At 31.4% G+C, this 16,350-nt stretch overlaps 1 protein-coding gene across 3 annotated transcripts in view; it reads right to left on the bottom strand.

Moving 5' to 3' along the window:
• The window catches only part of LOC117173131 (caskin-2-like), a 148,707-nt gene that overhangs the window by 69,728 nt on the left and 62,629 nt on the right, over nucleotides 1–16,350 (bottom strand). For all 3 annotated transcript variants that reach the window (XM_033361527.1, XM_033361528.1, XM_033361526.1), the window contains exons 2-5: nucleotides 14,073–14,153; nucleotides 13,800–13,956; nucleotides 10,550–10,695; nucleotides 9,688–9,810 (exon numbers count right to left, since the gene is read on the bottom strand). In XM_033361527.1, coding sequence (XP_033217418.1) covers nucleotides 9,688–9,810; nucleotides 10,550–10,695; nucleotides 13,800–13,956; nucleotides 14,073–14,153 — 507 coding nt within the window. The remainder of the gene's footprint in view (nucleotides 1–9,687; nucleotides 9,811–10,549; nucleotides 10,696–13,799; nucleotides 13,957–14,072; nucleotides 14,154–16,350) is intronic.

Raw genomic sequence — 16,350 nt, forward strand, 5'->3', positions numbered from 1 at the left:
AATTAAATTATTCTTTGTAATGGAATTACCAGTCATGATTACTCGAGCAATTATACTTTTGAAATATAAATGATTTTTTTAACAATGTGCACTATTTGTATAAAAAAAAAAACTAATTTCGTTTTCACAATAAGCACTATCCAAACTTACTTAAAAATATTTTAGGATTGTATTTTTACGCGGAAAATACTTATTTGTGGTGTTTACATATTAAAACTCACAATTACTAGGTCCGTCCCGATTACCGGGACATCTAGCTTACGCGTATCAAAATCTATTCGCCCTTTCGGTTTCTGTACAATTTCAATCTTGATTCGCGGTTGTTTCGTTTTTTTGTTTCTCCTTCTTCACCATCCCTGATCTAAGTTTATTTTGGAGACCAGAAGATAATGATCAGTTACTTCTGAAAATGCAACAACACCGCTAATGCACCTAACCAGAAAATGATCAATTATTCGGCTTAAGACGATCTCAAGGTACCGCGGCCTGCCTCCTCCTTCGGCGACCTTTTTCTATTGTTCAGCGCTGTCCTGGATCTCGAAGCGCTGTGACTATCAACCGGCGTCTTCTGCATTATGTTACAGGAGTACATTTAAATGGAATAGTTTATGAACTCTGTTGCGCCCTACCATGGAAGTCGAGTCGAAGATGCGTTGCCGTGTTAAAATGTTTGGGCAACTGCCATGCACAGTAACCTACGTTACTTAAAGAAAAAAGTAACTTACGTTACTTAAAAAAATTTTATACTATTTATACTAAATATATGCCTACAATATTAAATATGAATTTATTTTAATTATCAACGAAACGCGCGGGTTTCTTTTTTATGATTCACAAAAGTTTTTAACTATTTGCATCCTTTTTTTATAGTTTGTAGTTATTTTATAATTTGTATTTTTTGACATAAAAAAATTTTTTTGGTTGAAAATTCATTTATTTAGATGAAAATTAATTTTTTTTAGAGTAAAAATCATTTTTTTAACCAAAAATTTAAATAAACATTTGTGTTTTTTGACAAAACTGTCCAGTATTAAGGAATTTTCTGCAACACTGACCATTACTGAGAATAAGTGGTGATGGAAATGTCTCATTAGGTCCTCAATTTAGCTTTTGACCTAAGTACAGAATCATTTTGCAATTAGTTTAATTTTAAACGTTAGAGGAGAAAGTTCTACTCATACGGATTTAGACAATATAAAGTTTATCTAATCAAATTTTTGGAGCGCCAATCTCTTTAGAATTTACTGAACTTTAATTTAAAAAAAAATTCCGAATCCGACCAAAATTGAAGGTTCTGGACATTTTTGAACGAAAAAAGTGCATTTCCTCCTTCTGTGCGCGCCTTTGACTCGACCTACATGGTAGGGCGCAACAGAGTTCATACACTATTTTCCATTTAAATTCTCCCTGTAACATAATGTTTCGAGACTGAGTCAAGCGCTGAACAATGGAAAAAGGTCGCCAAGGGAGCAAGTAGGCTGCGGTACGTTGAGATCGTCTTAAGCCATTTATTAAATTTTCAAGATACATGTCATAAAGGAACGTAATTTGAAAAAATTTAAGATTTCCATTTTTAAGTTTGAAAATTGAAAATCTTTCAATTTTCACAATTAGCGAAATCTTAAATTTGAATAATTTTGATTGTTTTTCAAGTCAAAAGTTAAGGTTTAAATTCGAAATCTTCCAAATTGAAGAAATTTTAAATGTTAAGCATAAAAATTACAGATTTTATAATTGTGAGACTTAGAACTTGCATAATTTTTAATTTTTTTAATAATAAAATTTTTTAATTATGAAGTTTAACAAAACTTTAAATGCACAATTGCAACTTCCGCAATTTTGCTGATTTTTAATTTAAAATGAATATTACTTATTTATTATATTTTGTTGGAAAATGCTAAAGTACATTAAATCGCTGAGAATTTTTTTTCTCTCATCCTTAATAAGAACTTCTGACCATTAAATTTTATTCATAACTAATTTTTTTTCAACTTTACTGTGAGTTTATAATATATTTTACATATTATTTTTTCATATACTTCAAATAATGAAAATTATTTTGAATTAGATATAAGCTCTAAATTAAAATAGAAATTTCCTAAAAGCGACAAAGAGATCAGCAGAGCACATTAAACTTTTCAAGGGAAACAAAAATAAATATTGTTTTTAAACTTAGCATTTTCTAATTTTGAAAAATCCGCCTGTATTGGTTAACGTATGCGGCTGCGCAAAAAATACCACGTCAGATGATTTTAGGACTGAGTTGACGTCTCGAGTTTTGATTGAGCTAACTGTACATTAATGGCCAGACTTAGGCGTTTAAACCCAAATGCTCACAAGGAGGGGGACAAGCCCACTGTGATTTTCTATCTCCTTTTCTCCCGCAAGAAATGTGCGAGTGAGTGCCGCGTTGAATGACAACTAAAAACGGAGGTTATGTTTCTGTAAATATTGTCAATTGAGTAGGTAAAAGCATAGTTATTCCTTTTGTACTTTTGTATCAATAGGATGTTTGACACTTTGAAACACAACACGCCATTTTTTTTCGCTAGATTTATTTTTCAAAACTCACTCGCACACTTCTCGCGGGAGAAAAGGAGATAGCAAATCACAGTGCGCATGTCCCATTCTTGTAGAAAATATGTATAGAAATTAATGAACATTAAAAAAATGGACAATTTTACAAATTCGCCATTTTGTATTTTTTGTCGGATTCAAATAATCCTTTGTAAATGCCATAGTGACAAGTATACTATTTACTAATCTTGGCAATTTTTTTTATTTCGGATGCTTCAAAGTTGAGTTATTATGTCAACCACGTTTCAAGCAGAGCTAACTTCAGGCAGCCATATAAACGAGATTTGTCATAAAAAATGTCTGTATTAGTTTTTAATGTTATATTTAAAATATAGAAAGTTTGAATAAATAAATTGTAAGTTACTATGAAAAAAAATCTTGAAAAAAGTCTGTAAGATGTGGTACTGACCCCTTAAACGGAAGAAAGATAATGCTAAAAGTCCTACAGTCATAAATAAGCGTAAAGTTAAGAAAAATAATAACAAATTTTTATTATTTATTGCTTTCAACTTTATTAAATAAATTATTGCACCTTTTTTATTAAATGGGCAGAAAGTGGGCTGCCCAACTACGGCCTAGCTTATTACCTCAATCTGGACATTCGCTGGGCTGAGCGTTACAGCCCAGACAGTAGCCCAGTTGGACAGTGATTGGGGCCCAACTATTAATTGGGCAATATAGTTGGGGCCCATTCTGGCCCCCAATTAACTTTTCCACTTGGGTGCATCATCAAAATTACAGAACTTTTCATTGTAAAACTGAAAAATTGCATAGTTTGTTTGCAATTATAATTGTAAACAAATTGCAATTCGAAGTTTTATTATTCTGAAGTTACAATAAAAAAATTTTCATTTTGAAAATATAGAATTGAAAATTATTCAATTATTCAATTTTTCAAGATTTATATTTCAAAGATATGTAATTGTGAACATCTTTTTAACCCTAATGTGCACAACCAACTTTACCCACACTATTACGCAACCGGTGTACCCACCTCTAGTTTTAACTATATTTTAACTACAAATATGCTTGAAATAATGTACAATCTATTTATTTCAATAAATAAATATAAATAGAAAGTATTTGAATTATTTCCAAGTGACATAGTCAAATGGTAAGCCGATATACCTGTCACAGACAAACGCAGAGACGGCCACTTGCAATGCTTTTCAACATATTGGACGTTGGCGCACTTGCAGCATATATAATTTTGTAGGAAAATAATAATATGCTAAAGAAAAAAACAAATTGAAAAACAAAGCAATTGAAGACCCTTCAATACTTAATATTTATAATATAAAATAATGCAATTTTGAATCATATTTTGGAATAGTTAAATTTTGAAGATTAAAAAACGAAATTTATACAATCTCATACATTTTAAAATGCAAATTCTTTAACTTTGTACAGTAAAAATGATGGGACAAGTTATTATTCTTACAAAGTAACTTTACCTGTGATTAGTTCCTTTTTTAAAGGAATTTTCATAACACTGTATGTAATTTGAAATTATCCTATAATACAGATAAAAATCAATGTGTGTCGATCTAATAAAATAAGAATTTCATATTCCAATTTAACCTAAAGAATTTCCATTCAACCGCAAAATAATGGTGACATGTTCGTCACCATGTGATGACACTCAAGAGGGTGTCTTGTCGGCTGCTAGACGGCCGTTTAATCCACGAAACCTATTGGCCTTTTCAAACAAGAAGCAATACTTGAACATCTTGAAAATTTTGAATAAATATAGTTATAATTCGTCAGAATTTAATCACTGAAACATAAGCTTACACGCAGAAAAAAGAAATGTAATATTTACTTAACAAGAATTGTAAAGGGCTTCTTGTAATTGTAACAGTATAAACTGCTATTAACAAGGGGGTGAAAATGTCAAAACCACTTAGCATTTCGTAAATATCACAATGAAATTAAGGTTAATTCAACGGTTATCCTTCAGTAAAATAAACCTCTAGTCCCTCGTATTACATACTGAACGACATGTAAAATCCACTGAACCGAGATTACAATAGTAGTGCAGTGGACATTACCGAAAGATCGGTACATGCTACCGATCCGATCGGTTTACTTAACTCGCCCCTAAAGTCGCAACGCAACCTATCCGCGCGGAGCACCGGGTGAATTCACGACGCAATCGGCAATGAATGGATTGCATCACCTAAAAAACATTCCTTTTTGACATTTCTGTAACAGTCCACACATTACTACATATTCCCACTTCGCAAGGAAGGGGTATTATAAAAATAATACAATTTTGGATGGCACAACTTATTCACAGATCGCGTACACTTGACAGTTAATTGGAGCAAGACGTGTTTTTGTTCCGTGACTGTTTCAGCTGACGTACAGATATGATGTGAATGCTAGAACTTTTTTTGTGTGCCGCGATGGCATGGTTGCGTTTTCAGAAGTCGTTGCCGAGGTCACCACACTCAGTTGTAATGCATTTCAAAATTGAACCGCTGGCGACCAAAAGGGGACACGGCCGGATTCAGCCTGAGAAGTATTGTCCTGAGTGTCAATTTTAAAAATCTTTCTAATTTCAATTTTAAAGACTGATACTCGTAGAGAATTACAAGGCGCATCGTTTTTTCCTCTTGCAAAAATTTATAGGTTTTGCAGTTTTTGAGATAATTGGTAAAAAGTGGATTTTTTGAAAACGAAAAATTCCAATCTTTTTTCACTTCAACTCGTGCTAATTTAGCCAATTTTCATCATTTCCCGATTTCCCCAATAAAAAGTACGTGCTTAAGTCTTCTGAAACTATCTAAGAAAGAAAAACGAGAATATTGTAATAAACCAAAAAGTTATTTTTTTTTTTGAGGCAATGCAAAAATCATGAATTTTAACCTTCAAGCGCCTCATTTAGCGAACGAATTTTAAGCTACGGAAAGCTTTCAGTGAGAAAGTTGTTAATTAAGATTCAAAGAAGTTTTCTGGAAAGTTTTAGATCAATTGTATTAATAGTTCAAAAATTATGAGTGTTTTAAAATCCAAGCGGTAATCTTGACGCTGCCCAAAAACGTGCCTGGCCGGCTACGTACGCGCTGCAGCGAACGACGTGAATGTCAAGTCAATCTTACCAAAATAAATGCACAACAGAACTCCAGATATTATCATTAAAATAATTTATTTATTATACATTTAACACATAATATAATGCATATTATTGAACAAGAATAAATTAATCAAACAATATTTTATTAGAAACTACTTTTAGTCATTTTCGTCACTCTCTTCAGTTTCTTCGGCATCTGGATTCTGAGTTTGTACTTTTAAAAAATATGATTCGAAAAATTCTTTTCCTTTAGCGATTAAATACTGGAAGAGATTTTTTACATCCTTTATTTTGGCAGCTTTTAATCCAATTCGGAGCGGAGGACTTTTCGAAAGATTTTCTAGTTTAAGCGTAGGTTTAAAGAAAAAAGTGGTTGGATTTTGCAACTCATTGTTGTCACAAACATCCACTTTTCCATCAGGAAAAACATGCAAACCGAACGCTTTGCTGATTTGGAAATTTTTTGGCTTTCGCATTTTGCCTTTGAAACATTTTTCAAAATCCTGCAGAAGATCTTCACACTTCTCGACCATTGTGAATGAAGGTGAACGAGCATTGCGAATCATTTCTACATATTCAGCTTCAGTTTCAATTCGTTCTAATTTTTTCAGCTTTTGCGAATATGTGCCAGAATTCCTATCGCACTGTCAATAGGAATGTCCTCGAAACGGAAACACATATTTAATCTCGCTTTACAAATAAATGGACAATAAAACCAAAAATGAAACACTGTGTAGTTTTTATTTTGTCCCGGACATGAGCCTGAAAATAATGTTATGCTGTTGAACTTGTCTTTCGCAAATTCTTTTAATACCGCGTATTTGATAAAAGTGCAAACAGAGTTAGCACCCTTCATTACAATTTCCTCAAGAATAGGGAGCATGTAACTCTGGTTCGTAGTATGTACACGTACGTTAAATAGAAAAAGCCATGTTAAGCGTAGGTAAAACTCCGCGGACACGGGTATGTTTGGTAGTGGCAAATTCTGTGCAAAATCAAATTCACAGCATAGACTATTATTTTCAGAGAGTATTTGCTTTTTTAACTTCAAATAAATTTCAGCATTGTTTTTGTGATTAATAACTTCTTCGTTTACCTCTCCATTTGTCTCGTTTTTGTAGCAAGTATTGCACACGTCAGTTCTAGGTAATTTAAAACTGAAGCCAACATTTCGGTTAAAATACTTAAAATAAACGGTTTGACTTATTGTCAATTTAGCCCCCGTTTTTTCTTTATAATATTTTCCGAATAATTTGTGAAGTTCTACAAGATTTAATAAAGGATTACCAAATATTTTAGGTTGGTAGAATTTCGTCTGTAATGTGAACTGTGATGTGGAATTGATTCGCAATGCTCTTCAATCATTTTTTTTTTAATTTTCTGTTAATTTAAGATAACTTTCGCGTACTCCACCTGCAAAATTTCTTAAAGGCTGCTTATTTAAAATCTTTTTTTGAACATTTTCAACTCTTCTTTTGCCCAAACATAGAAAAGCACAAAAAAATGTCTTACAAATCAGAACATTTTCTTCCTTAGTAGGAAATAAATATATCCAATGAATTAACCGTCCTAGTTTTTCACCTGCATTCGTTTGGATAGGGTCCTTGCATTTTAACAATCCTCTGAGAAACACATTTTGTTCGTTATAGTTCTCGAGATTCCAAAAATTTGTATGTACTTTTTTTTGTTGCACATTTGAAAACTTTTAGTAACATTTTTCTCCACAGCAGGATTCAATAGGTTTGAAAGATCTCTCTGGGATTAGAATATCTTTAGCAATACCGTCTTTTTTAGTTTTAGACTTTGTAATGTATTCTTTTCGCTAAATAAATAACAAATAATGCTATTAACTTCGTCATTAAAAATTAAAAATATTTACTTTAGACTATCTACATATTATATGTAGTTCAGTAAAAGAATTATTTAAAAAATCAAGAATAAAAAGTCATAAAATATTAAATTTATAATTAAAATTTATTTAAAAATTGTATTGACGGTTTCCAATCGTACCTGATTTCTGGAACATTTTTTCTTATTTTTAATCCACGAATTTTCATTTCTAGTTCTTTTTCTACCTTGTTTCATTTTAATATCTTTTTCTTTTTATTTAATATTCTCAAAAATATATCAAAAATCTCCATAATCTCAAAAAAATGCTTTTCCAACTATTATAAGAAACAATCACTTCGCTGATTTTATGCTTTATTTGTAGAATTTCATAAAAGATGACAAAAAAAAGTTACTGTTGTGCATTTGTTTTGGTAAGATTGACTTGACCTTCACGTCGTTCGCTGCAGCGCGTACGTAGCCGGCCAGGCACGTTTTTGGGCAGCGTCAAGATTACCGCTTGGATTTTAAAACATTCATAATTTTTGAACTATTAATCCAATTGATCTAAAACTTTCCAGAAAACTTCTTTGAACCTTAATGAACAACCTTCTCACTGAAAGCTTTCCGTAGCTTAGAATTCGTTCGCTAAACGAGGCACTTGAAGGTTAAAATTCATGATTTTTGCATTGTCTCAAAAAAAATTAATAACTTTTTTGTTCATTACAATATTCTCGTTTTTCTTTCTTAGATAGTTTCAGAAGACTTAAGCACGTAGTTTGTATTGGGGAAATCGGGAAATGATGAAAATTGGCTATATTAGCGCGAGTTGAAGTGAAAAAAGATTGGAATTTTTCGTTTTCAAAAAATCCACTTTTTACCAATTATCCCAAAAACTACTAAACCCATAAATTTTTGCAAGAGGAAAAAACGATGCGCCTTGAAATTCTCTACAAGTATCAGTTTTTAAAATTGAAATTTGAAAGATTTTTAAAATTGGCACTCAGGACAATACTTCTCAGGCTGAATCCGGCCGTGTCCCCTTTTGGTCACCAGCGGTTCAATTATTTTGCAGAACGCAACTCGTATACTAGTGTAGTTGTTAAGACTGTTGACTTGCGTGCTTAGGTTTATGAGTTCGAATCCCCCCCATTGCGTGCGAAATTTTAATTGTATTATAAGGATCATAACTTACAAATAACGATTAATTATAAGTATATCCAAAAACATTTATAATAAATAACCGTGCGCTTATTTATTAATTATTTTTTAGCAATACTTTTTCACAATTTATAGTAATGTCTTAACTGTAGTCTACGCCAATAACATAATTCAGATCTCTTTATATTATTCGTTAAAATGACATGATGATTCGTAATTGCAGCATCCAGGAACTGTACAGAATAGCGACTGGATCGGTAAAATCTACTGATCCGCAGGTCAGCACCACTTGAGAATCGGTACTAGTAACCATCATTGATAGTCATACTTATTTGCCTATAATTGTAACGTTTACTGAACTGTCATGTTGTCCATATACGTACTAGGAAGATCGGTAGATTTAACTTGGTTTTCAGTAAAATGTAAGGTTCTTTTTTCTGCGTGTAGTGTGTGAACTACAATTAGCCATAAAAAACTTACTTTAAATATTTTATGCCTGAAATTACCTGCCCGATATATTAATTCACTTAATAAACCTATGCATATTAAAAATCGATAATAATTACTATGCTTTATTAACCAGTTGTTAAAGAGTTTCCATATTAACTCACTGGCATTTTAGGCATACTTCCCCTATTTTCTTTGTTTTGAAGGAATTCGCATTACATTGAAGTAATGTAGATGGTTTTAGGTTCTTTCTGGGAGCAACAATATATAAACAAATGGAAGCAATTTTTCACGACACTCAGTTGTAAAATATAACAAAACTTACGCATTTTTCGTCTTTTAAACGCATGAGTTCCCCTCAGTAGAATAAATTTTAACTTTGTGTGCGCTTCTCTAAATTTGGTAGAATTCGTTTTTTAAGCTTCATTTATTTTTAAACCAGGAAGTTGTCATTAGAGTTAAATTTCGGAAGTTAATAAACAATCTGAATTTTATTTGAATTATAATTTTCTATTTTGATTAACTTTTATAAGTCATGCGGACTTTCGAGATGTGATAATAATATATTATAGAATTAGATTGTATTGGCGTCTCACCTATGGCCATTTCGAGAAGCCAAGTGGAGTGGAGTGTGAGGGAAAATCAAAGATGAAGAGGAACTCCTCAAGGACGAAATAAGCTCGGGGTGCGTTCGAACCAATAACTCGACCGTCTCCAATCTGAAATTAATGGCAAAATGAGTTTTCCTTACGAAGAGAACATGATGCAATATATATCATAGATACAGGGGCATTTATCAAAATAAGTCGCAACATTGGTAATAAAACAACAATAGAAATTAAAATCGCCTCTGAATTTGTACGTTCGTTAGGGTGGTCCTTAAAATGCCTTTTTCTAAAATCGGTCTCCTGAAAATTGTTCCTTTTTGTGTCAACATTTTTGACCCCTCAATTTCTCAAAATTAAAAAAATATAGATTGACGCGCGAGCCCATTTTAGCAAACAAAACTTACTTTATTTTAATTTCCGATAGTAAAGAATTATTTTACTTTGGCACAAATAGAACGCATTATATAAATTATTTCATAATTTGAAAAACATACATTAAAAATGGGCCTACGAGACTCCTAAATATATATATTTTTTAATTCTTTAAAAAATTTAGGTAATATATTTTACTAAAAGTAATACATTCTGGATATGTTAAAGTAAAAGTATCGATACCCAGTGGCAATTAGAAGAAAAAATCATTTTTTCCAAAAATGACTGTGCAACCCCTAAATATTCCTTTAAAATTCGAATAAAATACAAGGATCATTTTGACACAAAAAGGAAGTATTTTCCGGGGATCCATTTTAGTTAAAAAATAAAGTATTTTTTGAACAAATCTAGTGTTTCTGGAAAAACAAAGATTTCTAATTAAAATGTTGGGGTTTACAATAAATTGCAAAATAATTACCTTCCATACTGTGCGGCCAGGTCGAGGGCAGATTCCCCGCGGCTGTTTCGGATGCTGGGGTCACATCCGTAATGCAGCAGCTGTGACACCACTTCCGTGTGCCCATATTGTGCAGCACAATGCAAAGCTGTTTCGTTATCCTTTGTCTGAAAAAACCCGAAAAGCCAAAAATATTGTTAATTTTTTTATAAACTTCAATTTTTCCACATTTTTAAATCCCTAATGTGCTTTAAAACTGATATCAAAGTAATCAGATACTGATTGTAAGATTACACGAAGCGTTCAGCAAGTCACTCACTCAAGTATGACAAACTATAATGAAGATGAAAGCAATACTTTGGAACTAAAATTTATAACTATTTATTAATACTTATTTAATTTATAGTATATATTTGAATAATGTATCTTACATAACTCAAGCTTATTAATAGTAGCAGGCCATGTAAGATTAACAGAAGCTACGCAAAAAGGTCAATCGACCCGACTCGGTGACTAAAAATTACATTAAATACACGAACGTATAGTATTTCCAATACAAAAATTTTTTTTTCAGATAAGCAGAACAAACGATTTAAAAAAAAATCATAAATCGGTTTTTTGAGTAAAATTTAAATGCAAACAAAATAATTCTAATTTACTGATTACAATTCGTCTTTCAAGATCGTTGCTCTATTCATTCTCGAGTTATCCAAATAAAAACAAAAAAATACAGACATAAAATAAAACAAAATAATATTTCGATTTCCCGGTATGGAATTATATGTAAATTTGTCAAAAAAGTAGATTTGAATATAATCAGCGTCACTACAAAAGAGGCACATGAATATTCCCAAAATTATAGTCTTCTGAGTAATTATTTTTTTGAATTTCACTTGACTAAATGACCATTTCCCATCATTTTCTTTGACCTTAATTTTCATATAATCTAATTTATAATTCAAGAAATGACTATTTGGCATCATTTTTATGTTGTTTTTTTTTCAAATTAGAATTTCCCCTCATTTTCTTTTTTTTCCGAAATTCTGTTTGAAAAAATTTAAATTTTTCCAAAATACTATTTGGCGTAACTAAACATTTTCCAAATTACTATTTTCAATAATTATATTTTGTTATAATTTTCACATTACTTGATTTTTATTTACCAGAATGATGAGTTGGCATATATTTCATTTTTTCGAATAACCAATGGGTATAATTTTTATTGTTCTGAATTGCCATTTGCAATCATTTTTATTTTTTCAAATGGGCATTTATCTGCATCTATATTTCTGAGAATTACCATTAGCCACTAATTTACATTTTTTCAAATTACATAGAACTATATATAATTGTATAAACCTGCATTTTTTAAACAAACTGCCATTTATCATAATCTCCATTTTACCGAATCGTTACATAATAATAGAAACATAATTTTTCATCCAGCACATCCGCCCTAAAAATAATGGCGCTAAATTACAATTCAACCCTTCAGAATTTTTACATTCTCATTATATTTATGATTGAGAAAGTATCAGCAATGACTGAAATTTAACACCATAGTTTTTCAACGTATCTTCACGTTTTGAGACCCCCTGCATCACTCTCGAAAAAAAGAACGGATCCAATTAAGCTTTGCCACACTTCTTTTAGGTTCTAAAAGAAAGAACGAGTTTGTTAACCAGCCCTTTGGATGCAATTAGAAAAATTCGAGCAATTTCAAAATTTTTGGGGCCATTTTTCAAGATTTAAAATTTTTATGTACGGATGTTTATAGTAATTAGGAAGACAAACAATCCATCCAAATGACTTTTTTTTCGATAAAATGAAAATTCTCAGATTTATAGTGTTTATAAAATTTAAGAATCAGTCTCAAGATGAGAAAAACATATAGCTTTTTGAAAGCCCTAAAGGACTATCATAATGACATTTCGGATTTTCTTGAAAAATCTAAAATTCAATTTTTGTTCGCACAAATAATAATGAGAAATCTAAAATTCCATTTGATGGTCAAACTATGTATAATAAGAAAAAAGATGAACAAAAAAATTGTGATCCCAAAAAAAATCTACAAGTCTGTTAATGATCACTTCTTGCTAGGACGCGTAGTTTTTGTTCTGTTCGTGAAAAATAACACTAAAAATAAAAAAATTAAATTTTTGGAAAAACGACACAAGCTACAAAAAAATATGTAAAAAATTGTGCATCTGAAACATATATACCAATTTTTTATAAGTCACTTTCTAATAAGACGCATCGTTCTCGCTTTAACCAAAAACATGACATTCAAAATAAAAATAAAAAATTTGTGGAAAACGACAAAGGTAAGAAAAAAATTGATATAAAAAGTTGTTCACCCAAGAAAGAGATAAAAATTTATTATAATTTATTACATTCTCATCATTTATGATTCAGAAAGTATTAGAGTAAATATCAGGCGAGGTCAATACAATTTACAGTAAATTCGACCCAATATAATTAAATATAAGTGAAATTAAATCATAGATGGATATTTTATCACCAAATTTTGATATTTTCATCTCAAATTCTCTTATTTTTATTTTTCTAATTAGGTTTTGATATTTGTCAGAAACGCACGCGTGATATAAGACCTAACCGAATTTAAAGGAAGTTTAATTCCTTTAGAAAAAATTAGAATATCTTCAGCTTTTTTATTGGTGATCAAAATTGCCCAAGGGAAAATAATTGCGGATGGTACCCGTATCACCTACCGGAAGTTTGTTGAAAATTAATCAATATTTTTGGGTTCACTTTTTCACTCAGAATGACAACTCGCATTAAAAAATTGTGAGTTCATAATTTAAAAAAAAATTGAAACTGATTTCTTGTGCAGTGTCTCGCTGTCCCGAAATTCGCAATGAGTAGTGAAATATTTCTTAATATTAGCTAGTCGTTCCGAAATGTTGGGACGACTAAACGCAGCCTTTTTTTAACGAATAATTGTAATTTTTCAGCTTAAAATATTTGCGCTTGATTAAGAATAAATAATGGCACCAAAAATTCTATTGCAATTCTTATGCAATTTCTTATTGCAATTGTTATGCAATTCTTATTGTCTTGGACAAAAACTAAATGTTGCCAAGAGGTACTCTGTCGAAATTCGTTCGTGCAGAGTGGTTGTTTGGCGTAAAACTGAAGCAGCGTTTCAAGCACATTTTAATTTTCACGTAAGAACGCCTTGGCTGACAAAAAACATTCGAGCAGAAGTTTGCGCTGCGGTGATAAGTGTTCTAACAGGGGGGTGACTTACCGCGAGGTTGACTTTGGGTACGGAAGGACCCTGGCTCAAAATTAGTCTCACGATTTCAGCGTCACCTGCCCAAGCCGCTAAGTGAAGTGGCGATGAACCTTTTGCGTCTACAACGTTCGGCGAAGCTTCATATTGCAGTAACAATTTTACCACTTCCCTGGAATAATTAGAATTTTATTTAATTGTATCTTGAACAAATTTCAAATCATAGAAACCAAATTTATTAAGATAAGTTTGTTTTGAGATAAATGTTTTTAGGGCAAAAAAACTGACCTGTGCCCATTTAGGGCTGCATGATGAAGTGCGGTATAACCACTTGCATCTTGCACGTTAGCTCCAGGTCCCCGCCTTAAACTGTAACAATTCAAATAAAATATAAAATATTTAAATGTCTTCCTTTAAAAATACAGATTAAAAGTTTAAGATAAAGAACCACAATCATAATATTTTTTAAGGAGAAAATTTGATTAAACAATACACGCACAAAAAATACATAAATTAATAAACAATATGTATTGACTCAAATTTTCTTCTTTCTAGCATAAAATTCGATGAATTTTCAAATTATATTTGCACGGATGAGATTAATTGTTAAGTCCATTTATTTTTTAGAGTTATAAAACATACAAAAAGGGAACAAAACAGTATTATACAAAAACGACAATGTATACTTTTATATTGATAATTTTGCATTCGATGCAAGTATTTTGAATTAATATATTAATAAATTTCTTCCAAATACCGGGCTGTGGTCGGGGAATCCGGCTAAAAACATCACGGTAAACTGGTCGGATCCCGACTTCAATACCGGCCGGGATCCGGTCAGGTAATCCGGCCACAAAGAGTGTAAAAAATGTTGTTTTAGGAGAGAAATTGATAACTTGTTTTGTCTTTTAAGGCTCATCGTAAAGATTACGGTGAACTTAAAAAGTCAAATCAAGTGAACCAATGCTGGCAAGGGAATTAAAGTAGAATTTCAATTCCTGATGATAGAATCTCGTAGCAATTTGGAAACTACGTGGCGATTTAATTTTAGGAGGGAAGAAAGGAAAAACTGTATAAACAGTATATTTCAATTAAAAATAATAATGATTCGCGCACTAAGTAGGGGTTTTAAACTAATCACTGAAATAAGGTTGATTTTAACCGCGAGTCTCGATTTTATTTGCGAACTTCGAAGAGACGACGCGACGTGAGTGCAAGGAGCATCCTCTTTCTAGGTGCGAAACTGAAAATTACTGAGTGTCTATGCAGACGCAATAGGCGCTACATATGGCGGTAAATTTGAAAGTGTAAAGGCGAAACGTCTGAAAATAGAGAAGTTTATAAAAATTGTATCATTTCTGTTGTTGAATATAGCATACTCGATACCAGTTTCATTTCAAAAGTTAAATTATTCGGAAAAATGGATTTTTTTTAAAGAATTTAAAAAGGCTCATTTCTGTTTCACTGATCTAATAAATCTTTAAATTATAATTTTGAATTAATAATTTTTCTAGCATCCATAATTACGTCTTTAATAATATCACGGCTCTTAAAAAATGTGTAATTTCTACAAAAACACTGACCTGACCAGTCCCCGGCCGGCTCCCGACCTTGGGAAATAATCAGGGTTGGCCCGGGCAGTAACCGGCCTGCCGCAGACTACGTGATTCGAGGAAAATGTAGCCCGTCCGACTCCCGCCTGGTTCCTGTCCATGAAACCCATCCAGGGGTAGTCCGGCCGGGATCCGACTAGAAACTTTGTTGTAGTAGGGCCAACCGGGGAAAATTCTACACGGGATTAGCTTCCAATTTTATGGACGCTCATATCTTACACATTTTTGATAATTTAAGTGCTTTTCAACTTGGAATCATTTCTAGGTTATAGTTTTTTGTTGTAAAATATCTTTTCAATCGAAATTATTTTGTTTAAATGACAAAAACGTAATGGAACTAAAGTATTAATTTCAAATTATTATATAATGTTACTTCAAATATTTTTCATTTTAATCTTTTTCAATTTTAAACGCTTCCAGATTGATATTTTATACTTTAGAATGTATTTGAATTAAGTTGATAATTTTAAAACTCTTTCGATTTGATATATAACTAATTTTCTACCGATATTCAATAAAAAATATATCGTCAATTAAAGCCTTAAATTAGAAAATCTATTTCTAAACAGTACGATTGAAAATAAATTGGTTAACTTTTTAATAATGGAATTTGAAATTATTCCATTTTTGACATTTTCGACTTTAGAATGTTTAACTAATAATCTTTATCATGAATCGGGGCAAAGTCGCTTACGTAGTGTAAAGATGCTCACCTTCTGATTTATATTTTAAAATTCAATATCAAATTTCATAGCGGGAAAAAGTAAAATATTATTTGGTGCGAATTTACTGGTGAGCAACTTTAACTAGTTTTACGGTACTAGTATATATTTGAAGGGTAGCACGCCATGAGGGCTTTACCCACAAATTTTAGAAACTGAGATTATTGGTGCAATGAGTGAAGAAATTTTAACACACATTCTGATGTAAGAATTTTTCTAAATTCTCATTTT

Source organism: Belonocnema kinseyi, chromosome 5 (genome assembly GCF_010883055.1).
Source record: "Belonocnema kinseyi isolate 2016_QV_RU_SX_M_011 chromosome 5, B_treatae_v1, whole genome shotgun sequence".
In the NCBI taxonomy this organism is placed as follows: Eukaryota; Metazoa; Arthropoda; class Insecta; order Hymenoptera; family Cynipidae; genus Belonocnema; species Belonocnema kinseyi.